We start from the raw sequence: 11,382 nt of genomic DNA on the forward strand, positions 1-11,382 counted from the left end.
TGAATAAGTAAGGTCACTGTGGGGGGATAACCCTACGTTTTAATAAGGTAGTTTATTATAAAGATTTATAAACTTCCTAGTCCATTCCTAAAAGTGACAAGTGTGAGGCTAAGCCTATGGCTTTTAATGATTCGACTAAAGTAAACATACATAGTGAATCACCTATGTGAGAGAGAAGTGGGGTCGCTTCGAAGGGTATTGTTGGGGCACAATACCTAATGGCTCTCGCAGAACCAGGCATCATGTTCATGACCATAACGAACATAACTATGAGGACTTGACTTTGTCAGGGAGAGTCTTGTGTGAAGTGCATTGTCGTCTACACAAACGGCAGACGAGTTCAAAGACATCGAGTTCTACTCAGAGCTAGTGGGCTAAGTGCATTTCATGAGCGAAGGTTCAAAGGGTAACACCTACCTATCGTATGCAAAACTCAACTGCTGAAATGTAACAAGGAATTATGTTGTTCTGAGATCGACCTCCATTCATGTGGGGGATTGTTGGAAGTTTAGTGTGAATGAAAGTCTCAAGTTGGTAATTCACTTTGTCCCACATCGGTGTGGGAGTGAAAAGATAGGCTATATATAAGGAGAAACCTTAATGAAGCCTTTGAAGTCTTATGACATGTTTTACCACAAGTCCTACCCGCGCGCACGCAGGGGGGGGTGCAAAAAAAAAAAAAATGGAACCGGATTTAGTTGAACTCGTGTACGCCCGCACGTCCTGCGGACACGAATGCAGCTCCGAAAACCCGGGCTCGCGGGAGACAGTTTTTGCACTTTAGACTGACTAATTATTTTTTAGTCTTTAAAACGGTTGGTCTTAATGGGTCTTTAACTGAAATGATTTTCAGTTTTAATGAGAACCATTATACTATTCGGTTTCAAAACCGCTGAGCCATTATGTGAGTTAATTCTCTGCAATGATGAGGCATAAGTTTTGAAACCGACTAGCTTTAATTCTCTGCAATGATGAGGCCAGAATCAGTTATGATCTGTGCCTATAAAACCCAATGCAGACCAACACAGTGAGACACACCGAAATACAATCTCTTCTCTCGATCTCTCTGCAGCATTCTCCGGTTTATTTTTCAGGCAAGTGTTCAAGTCCGGCAGCGCTCGGTGCTGTTTCGAACCGGCGTACCCTGGGAACAGACGGCGAATCTGTTTAAGGGAATTGTGTCAAACACAAGCCCGGTTAAATCGTTTACTGTTTCTTTTATACTTCTATTTGCAATCTTCTCTAACTGCTGTTCTCATCAGTGGTTCTGTTTCAACTTGCCACTGCTTCAAACAGACAGTGGTTGATCAGCGGTTAGACTGATCAGTGCTTAAACTGATCAGTAGTTAAGTTCATCAGTGGTTAGTCAAACTGATCAGTAGTTTATCAAACTGATCAGTGGTTTCTAATCAGTGGATACAAAACAGTGGTTATTTTTCTAACACAATACACTTTGGATATTATTTTGAACGCTTAGAGTAAAGTTACCCCTTTACATCCATTTACTAACTATAACTCCGGATTATATCTGTTGATATAATCTATTACTTGCGTGTAGTAGTTATTAAACATATAGGAATGAGGTTAAAATAATCAAGGTCGTTGGTTTCCACTGTCTATATTATAATCAAGAGGATTATAAACATGGTTTTATATTCATGAGGGGCATTTAAGTGAAAAGCACCCTAAAGGCACAAAAGACAAAAAATGAAAAATGATCCACCATTTACCAAACCATCTTTGTCAAAGAGTTAGTTGTTATAATCAAAGTGACAGAAGACTAATCAAAAGGTGGCTGCTTCTTGATGAAGGTTGATGGCTATACAAAACCAGAAGCAAGATGAACCATAATAATAGCTGACCTCACTTCTCTTATCTTCTCTAACTCAACCACTAAATTGTACTTGCAGGCAGTCAGCCATTAATTAGGGTTTGATTAAGGATGGAAGATGGTCTTCCTCCTGGGTTCAGGTTCCATCCAACTGATGAAGAACTCATCACTTTTTATCTCTGTCAGAAGGTTTCTGATTCATCTTTTACTGCTAAAGCAGTTGCTGAGGTTGATCTCAATAAATGTGAACCTTGGGACCTCCCAGGTATATTATATATGTACCTTTTTTTTCTCTTCATATTTATCTTACTTCATTGATTCATGTGAAAATTTGTAGATTCATGTGAAAATTTGTATACTATGTGATTTGAAAGAGGCATAAAAAATATGTAATCTTTTTAAAAAATAATGGTTACATATCTTTAAACCAAAAAAAGGTTTTAATTTGGTATATTGGTACATTTTTTTTTTGTTACAAAGAGGTGTTTGTGGTTTTGTTCAGAAGGTTTTGACAAAAGTTCTGCAAAACAGCAAGTCAATTAGTGTTTTGAACCGATTTTTTTTTTCAAACTAGTTAGTTTTTACTAGGTTTTAAAAATGATAAAGATTGTTTTGAGTATTATACATATGACAACTGAATATTTCAAATATACAACCTATTCATTGTATTATTTGATTGTTTGAATTTACATCGAAATAGTTGGTAAATGAGCAATAAGCTGCGCATGGTCGGTTCCAATTTTCAATAACGGTGAATAGGATTCTTAACCCCGGTTTTTCAAACCATGAACCGAACTTCATTTTCTTAAACAGGTCAAAATGACCGATTGCTTTTTTTTTTTAAATAGTTTGATTGGTTTCACAATTATAAACATGTAATAAATCAATAAAAGTGTGTGTATATGTATGTATAAATGAACTAGTTATAAATATTTACCTTAAAATGATGTCCCCAGTTATAAACAATCTTTTAAGGTTTATATAATGCTAATTAAACATTACATACACATAATTAAATAAACTTTCGATTCACAGATACAAGACGTTTAATGGTGCCTTCTAATTTTAGTTGATATGATTTAGTTGTTCATCGTATCACTTCTCTTCTAACCCTTTGTATATGTTGTAGTTGGGGCGGTCTGGGTCTACGCTGTTTTGGCGTGGCCGACCGGTTGTTAATGAAATTTACTTTTCAAAAAAAAACTTCTCTTCTAACCCGAACACTTGATCCTAAAATCAAACTCTCCGTATATTTAAGATGATTAAATGATATCAGTATTTAAATATCATAAAAGAACAGAGATCTAGTTTAAAAGTTAAATGCTTTATGTATTAGAAAAATTAAAGGTTATCATGCTTTCGTAGATTACTTAGAAAACTCAACTTTTTAATTAATTTTACCCCTTAAATAGAATATATTAAGTTATGATTAGATATAATATTAGTTAAATTGTTATGTAAACAACATTTATTGAATTATCTTTATAGTTATATACTAAATAAGGTTTTCTTTGTGATTTTCTTAATTACTCCTACAAATAATAATAATAATAACAACAATAATAATAATAATAATAATAATAATAATAATAATAATGCCTCACGTATTATTATTATTCTTTAGCATGATCACATTGATCAGTAGTTCCATACATTATTGATGTAAAAAAATATAAAAATAAATACACGAATCAAACTCTTATAATAAAAATTATAAATCCTGGAAACAAAAAACAACTTCAAGTATAAAAAAACAACAAAAAGGAATTTTTAAATAAAAAACCATAGAATTCATTAAGTTTAATACAAAAACACACACTCAACAAAACACAGCATATAAACACAATAATTTATCATCCATAGATCTACAAAAAATTTAAAAGTAATCTTGCATCCAATCATTAACACAAGATACGAAATACGTCCATTGACCGAGAATATCATAGGTGGTAGACCAAATCTACCAGACTACAACTGGCTTCAACGTACGTGCGGATTACATGGATTTACCTAAACCGTTTACTTTTGACTGTTTCATTTGCAAGGTATTCGATGCTGCCAAATGAAACGAGATAGTCAATAACATGGATATGAGTTTATGCTGATAACTTCTAAATGCATCTCTCACCTTTACTTCTCTCTTCCTTTTATTATAACAATGATCCTTTAAATAATGATATATTTGCTCGTACTTTCTTCCTCTCAAACTTATACTCAATTCTCAACCGCTTAGTCAAACCAAACATTACCTAAAAGCAATGTTTTAAAAACCGGTTCAAACCGGCCGGTTGCACCGGTTGAATCGTCCGGTATAATTGGTTAAATCGTCCGGTACACCCGATTGAACCGTCTAATACACCTGGTTAAACTGTTTATGAGTCAAATCCGGTACAATATAAAAAACCGGATTTTAAAAGATTGCCTAAAAGGCTAAAACTTGAGAAATGATATTCAATGAATTTTCTTTTTCGTTCTTCTTACATTTAGGTTAAAAAATGAAAATTAAAACATTATTTTTCTATTGGAACGACATTTCGTTGGTACAAGTATTTTCACGAAGCGGGATAATGTCCCTCCAACCCACTAAGTTTATAGAAACCAATTTTAACTAAACTTAAGAAAATTGGATTTAAGTAAACAAATAGTTGGTATAAGGGTTGTCATTAAAAAAAAAACAGAACTTAAGAAAGTTGGATTTATACCAATGGGGTGGTGGTTCATTGGCAAAGGTAAAGCTTTTAAAAACACCTAGATTGGGAAGGAGAATGCCTTGGGTTCAAGTCTCACATACGACATGGGATTAAAGAAATTAGCCGTTCAAAAAAAAAAGTTGGATTTATGTAAACAAATGTGTCCAGGTGAAAAGAGATATTAATTTTCATAAACTAGAATTAAGCTCCCCCGCATTGTGGCGGGGGCGTAAAACTATGCCAAATAGTACGAATGCCACACCACCGCTAGTGATTACCAACACTGAGTCGATCCAAAACCTGGGCGTTGCAACGAACTTAACAAACGAAAAAAATAAATGTAAAAAACATTAAATCACACACAGGAGAGCTTAAGCATAGTTTAGAACGAAATTTGTAAAATTTAGAACGAAACGTAAAACAGAAATTTGCGAAAGATGAAAAATATAGGAACCAAAGTTGAAGGTGAAAATGTTGTGAGGTTAAATTGAAAATAATGAAAAGTTTTGAGTTAAAAGTGGAAAAAAACAATTTATGTGGGTTAAAATTGCAAAATTTAAAAACTTTCTAGTTAAAGTTAAAAAAAGTCAATTTTTTTAAAAAACCCCCAAAGCATGAGGTATAACATGCTATGCACGAAAATGTTAGTAATTTATGGAATGTAATTAAAACTAGGGTTAAGAACCGCCCGCGTTGCGGTGCGTGTACATCGTAAACATTGAATGGATTAGTCCAGACGTTATATAATGCATTAACCATATGAAAACACACATTTAGACGTATCCAAGTGAACTCAATGTAACATGTATAAGCATTGTGATTGGATCAAAAATAAAGTAAATCAAATTCATAAAAGATGGAGGAGCAAAGTTGTAAATAATAAAGTGTTGTGTTAAATTATAAAAGATGGAAAACTTTGGATTAAAGGTAAAAAAATAAAAGGGGTCAAAATATAAAATATAAAATGTTGGGTTAAAAGTGAAAAATCAAGTTTTTTTTTTAAGACACCCCCAAGCACATAGTATAACTCATCCAAGCAAAATGTAGTTGCTTATTTATAGTGGAATAATTGCAAGATTTAAAAACTTTTTTGGGTTAAAGTTAAAAAAATCAATATATTTTTTTTTTTTTTTGAAAAAACCCCAAGCATGAGGTATAACATGCTTTGCAAAAAATGTTAGTAATTTATGGAATGTAAATGTAAATGTAAATATGCATGATTTAACGTTTTTTACCCCACTTAAAATTCAGCTAAATACAATCACTACTTGGTTAAAGGTAATTCACCAATGTTATTGGGTCAAACGCGTCTTGGCGTAGTAATTACCTAGAGAACTTATAACTTGATTTTAGGACCTTCTTGTAAGTCATCCGTATATTTAATCAAATTCGTTAAGAACAAAACCATTACACAAACCTTAGCGACATGTCTCTAGAGCACTTATGCCAACGATTCTGACAGGAGTAAATAATAGGGTTTGAGAGCTTTTTATTGTTTTTTCATAATTCAGCTTAAGATTTAAGGTTTTGGATGTTATAATTGTATGCAGCCAAAGCTTCCATGGGAGAAAAGGAATGGTATTTTTTCAGTTTGAGAGATCGAAAATACCCAACCGGCCTACGAACTAATCGTGCAACAGTGGCTGGTTATTGGAAGACAACCGGAAAGGATAAAGAAATCTTTCGTGGCACGGTGTTGGTTGGGATGAAGAAAACCCTAGTCTTTTACCGGGGTAGAGCCCCAAAAGGAGAAAAAACCAACTGGGTGATGCACGAATATAGACTTGATACTACACATGCTTTCAAACCTAATAAGGTACGCGCAAAACAATTTATTAATTAAGTGTTTAAATAAGTTATACAAGAAAAAAGTAATTGATATTTCAATTTAAGTGTCACATAAGATGGATATACATTAACTTTCCAATTGGTTATTTGAAACAAATGCATGTTAGCTACAAAGGTTTTAAAATACTAAAATATTTTCTTTTTTGAAAATTAAAAAGTTTCTGTAAGCCTTTTGTTATAAAAGTGATCTCAAATAGCAAAAACTAGACCTTCTTAGTAATGAAATCTTTATAAGCTGCTCATCACGAATGATTACAATTAGAGAGCCTAACTTTGTTTTTCTTAGAAAAAAATACACAGATTTTATACATAAAAGTTTTGGTGACCGGTTGGTCCATGACCCTCTTGACCTCCTTGGTTCCTACCCTTAGTGTTGGTACTAGGGATGTAAACGAACTGAACCTTCAGCGAACAGTTCGTGAACAGTTTGGCGGAAGTTCGTTTATTTTCGTTCGTTTAATAAATGAACGAACACGAACAAGAAATTTCTTCCGTTAGGTTAAATGAACGTACATGAACAGAGGTCGCGTCGTTCATTTATGTTCGTGAACGTCCGACAATGTGTTCATTTGTGTTCGTTCATTTTAAGGTTTTTATATGTTGTATTTTTGTTTTCTTGTTTATAGTTTTTAGACATTTGAAACTCTAGTTATATTGTATGCCTCCGCTAATATCCCTCATTTAATCATTTCAATTTTAGTTTGTGTTAAAGCTTGACAAACTTTTAATTTTGTGTTACTCATGTTTCTGATAATTATGTCAATTGTGTTCATATAGTTATGTTAAGTGCTTATTTACTTTTTGGTTGATAATTCGTAATTTTTGTGATGAAAAATGCATATTTTATTCTAAAATAAATATATATTTGTGTTTATTATAAACATTGTTTGTGTTCATGAACATTTGTTTGAGTTCATTTGCGTTTGGTAAGTGTTCATGAACATGTTCAACACGAAAAGGAAATCTCGTTCAGTAAGCGTTTATAAACAGTTCATGAACAAGATTATTTCTTAAACGAACAAACACGAACAAGGCCTTGTTCGTGTTCATGTGGTTCGTTTACAGCCCTAGTTGGCACGGTGTATGGATTTTTAAATATATTTGTTTCCTCTAAAATAAAGGTAAATTTTACAGGAAGAATGGGTAGTTTGCCGAATCTTTCAGAAAAGCTCAATAGCTAAAAAGCCAATGCCCACGATATCATCCCCTCAATCAATGGACTCACCTTGTGAAACTAACACGATGGCAAATGACTATGGTGATATCGAGCTTCCAAACTTAAATGGCATCTCAAATTCAAATACTAACATTTCCCTTCAGAATTATGGAATGGAAAACCTTAACACAAACATGAATCTAAATATGAGTTTGGCAGGCAGTCTTCCAACGCTTTCTTGGCCGTCTAACTTACTAAGTTCGAATCTTTCGGTGAATGCGTTCCTTCTTAAAGCATTGCAACTTAGAACTTACCAGCAAAGAGAAGCTGTAAATTTTGATTATCAATTCATGCCACAAGGGAATTCACACATCTTAAACGAGGCATGTCCAAGTTTGCAAGCTTCTTCCTCTAGAACTTATGAATCTCTACATCAACCACAACAACAACAGGAGCAACCATTCAACTTGGATTCCATGTGGTAAGCTATAATGAGTAACATTTGATATTAACAATTTATAATTGGTCAAGGGGTTAGATCAACAGACACTTGGAGGTAACAAAGAACTAAACCTCTTTGGTTAGATTCATTTCAAGCGAGATATCATGGCAAAAGACGGTGGCTTTATTGTGATTATTGTAACTTTTAAGCTAGTGTAATTAAGTAGTTAATTGTTGATTAAATAATTATCATGTTGTTTTGTTTATCCACATTGTAATCAAGTTATTAGCTTCTCAATTGTACAACTACATTTCGATATGAGAAGATAACTATTGTAGCTCGCCATCAAATATTTGGCTATTGCAATAATTAAGCACACTTTCTAGATGATTGTACCTTAAAAATTACGGGATTGAGTTATCTTTGAAAAAGACACATATAACTAGACTGGAAGTAGTGTTGCATACCAATGATGTTTCACATACCTCAAGCATTTGGAAGACAAAGATAACTTAGGGCCATAAACCTCGATGCTCAATTAATCTTTGTTTTGCATACCATTTGGAACCTTGATTTTTACGTGTATGATATTGAGAACATAAGTTTGGTATTTGTGCCTTATTGAATTAGGCACACTTTGGCCTGTTCAATTATAAATTGATTTAGACAAGTGAGTTTGAATTTGATTCATATGCTTAATTATGTGATATAAACATATTGGATGATAGGTCATAGAAGATAACTAAATAATGTGGCAAGGAATTTGAGAGTTACATAGGGTACTTGGGGTGTGCACCACACCAACTCAAGCATTATAGGCTTACATTGGTATGTTGTGTTGTTGAGAGTAGCTTTAATATATTTGACGGTATCAATAAAGTACTTTAAATTTTTCTAGAAATATAGAGTACTTTAAATTTTTCTAGAAATATAGCCTCAATGCCATGACCATAGATATATGGTAACCCATAGTTGTTTTTCTAACTACATTTTCAATCAATTTAAAGGTTTATGGTATGCAATCTCTATGTATTCATTTTTATTTGCTAATTGTAGTGTATACTTTCAGGTTATAAATTAACGAAAATCAAGTTTGAAAAGTAAAGCCTCGTTATGGATTACTTAAGTGCTTGAACTCATTGTAATCATTTTTTATAATTCGTTAGGCTACTTTTGGACATATAACTTGTTAGAGTAAAGACACTTCTCACATATATTTTTATTTAAAAAGTGTGAATTTAAGTTACCGAATATGTAAATTATTTAAATATTCATATAACGTTGAAAGTCCTTGTCAATGATGTATACAAAACTAGTTTACTTTTTGTTAAGTTGTTAAAAACTATTAAAACAAACTTACTAATAGAGTAACTTAGTGTTGAAGTTTTTGTTGATAAACGCGTCAAACTTTTGTGAGAGACATGTTAATACAATTGAGATTGGTTAATTTTGATTGGAGTTAGTACCGAAATGCGGAAAGAACCACTTGATGTCGATGTAACTTACTACCAGAGAATGAGTAACTTGTTGCATATAGTGCTGCAAATATCGAAGAGTTAAGTTTGTTCTAAAGACATAACGTACTATTGATGGTAACTTAGTGAAGATGACGATAAGAAAGTAAGTTATTGAACAAAGCTAAATTACTGTTGATAATTAACTTGTTATTAACCATGCACTACTACCGATGAAGACTCTTGCTAATGAGGAAGTTATTATCGTTGTTGAGATAAATGTGTGCAAGACCAGGGAATTTAAAGTCTATATTCGATGAAGATAGACTTTACTTTTATTTATCTCAATTATTGTAGTTTTCCAGTTATTGTAGAAAATTTTAGCTATATTATAGTTATAGGAATCGTAAAAATTCAAGTGTACTTCGTAAATGAATAGTAACATTATTATGAATCAATTGAGTTGAGAAATTATGATGTTTGTATTCTTGAGTTTTATGGCTTTTAATCAAACAATACATTTGTTAATTGATTATTATTCTTCTGCTGCAATTCAAAGCTAAGTTTCTGATAAGCTAATTAACTATGGTATTATTTTAATCATTGATATTGATCTATCAAACACATTGATATTTTATATCATAAAGTAACTTATATTCAATCTAAGAGTAAATTACACGTATCCTCATGTAGTAAGTCAACATTTCACAGTTGGTCCAGAAATTAATCATATCCTCTCTACTATTCACTCACGTGTCACATTTCCGTCCCTGGAATGATACTCACGAGTTTTTTGTGTTAACTTTATTAAATAGCCAATTTATCTCTTTAAACTGCTGGTGAGGTTTTAGCCACCTCATCATTACCATCACGGGAGCTCATAAATGCCTTTAAATATATCTTAGAACCCATGTTCCAGTACTATCTTACCACCTTTGATGCCAAAGTTTTTGGCTCTTCTGCCCCCACCCTAGTTACACCATTTTATGTAGAGACAGGAAACTGTTGATGCCAAAAAGGGGGAGAAGAAGATTGAGATGTTAGAGGCTAGGCAAATAAAGGCTCAAAAGAGAGTTGACGAAGCAAAAGCAAAGGAAATGGTTTAAAAGCAAAAAGGTGTTAGCGGAGGAGATGTTGAGCTTGCAGAGATGATTAATAAGTTCAAACAAGATCAACAGGCTCTAAGTGTTGCCGTAGTAAAGAGCAAAATTGAGAAATAAAGAGCTGAAGAAAGAGCTACAAAAATTGACATAAGGCCACCAACTGTGATCTAGAAAGCCAAAACCATTGAGAAATTGGAAGCCAATAGAAGACAAGTTCAACAAATTCAATCAGAAGTTTCCTAAGAACAAACAACTGGTCCCAAAAGGCAAACTATTGGTTCAGGTCAAACAGCTGGAGTGCAAACTCAAATAGTTGGACCACGCAAAACTACTGGTCCTCAAGACTCTTCTACCCACCATCAACCAGATCAACATCAAAGACATAGTCTGGGGCTAAACCAGCTGTTGTCAAAACTGCAGATAAACTATTTAGTAAAAAGCAGCAGTTTCATTAAAACCAGTAGTTACTAGCAAACCAGTAGTTCCTCAAGAAACAACTGACTAACCTACAAATAAGAGGAAGTTGGTATTGCAAGAAGATCCAGAAGAAGAACAAGCTACAACAACAAAGCTTGTAATAGAAGAAGTTTTCACTGAGGCATTTGCTGAAGAGCTTTGATATGTGAAAATGTGACTATTAATTTCGAACAAGTTTTAAAAATGGAATCGCTAACTAAAACACACACAATCGGCAAGTGCACCGGTCGCAGTGTAGTGTAGATGGCAAGACCGTATATCAATCCGTGGACACTATATGCAAACTTTAGATAATGAACCTCTATCGAATATAAAGTCAATTTTTAAGTTTGTTTTAAGTTGATTTTTGATATTTAACTAATAACTAAATTAATTAAGAAA

General features: G+C 33.1%; 1 protein-coding gene across 1 annotated transcript; it reads left to right on the forward strand.

Moving 5' to 3' along the window:
* Positions 1-1,818: 1,818 nt before the first annotated feature.
* Positions 1,819-8,317, forward strand: LOC110917288 (NAC domain-containing protein 92). The gene is made up of 3 exons (XM_022161874.2): positions 1,819-2,096; positions 6,072-6,337; positions 7,504-8,317. The coding sequence occupies exons 1-3, from the start codon at positions 1,943-1,945 to the stop codon at positions 8,008-8,010; spliced, it is 927 nt and encodes a 308-aa protein (XP_022017566.1). The 5' UTR covers positions 1,819-1,942; the 3' UTR covers positions 8,011-8,317.
* Positions 8,318-11,382: the final 3,065 nt, after the last annotated feature.

Source organism: Helianthus annuus, chromosome 16, assembly GCF_002127325.2.
Source record: "Helianthus annuus cultivar XRQ/B chromosome 16, HanXRQr2.0-SUNRISE, whole genome shotgun sequence".
Lineage (NCBI taxonomy): Eukaryota > Viridiplantae > Streptophyta > Magnoliopsida > Asterales > Asteraceae > Helianthus > Helianthus annuus.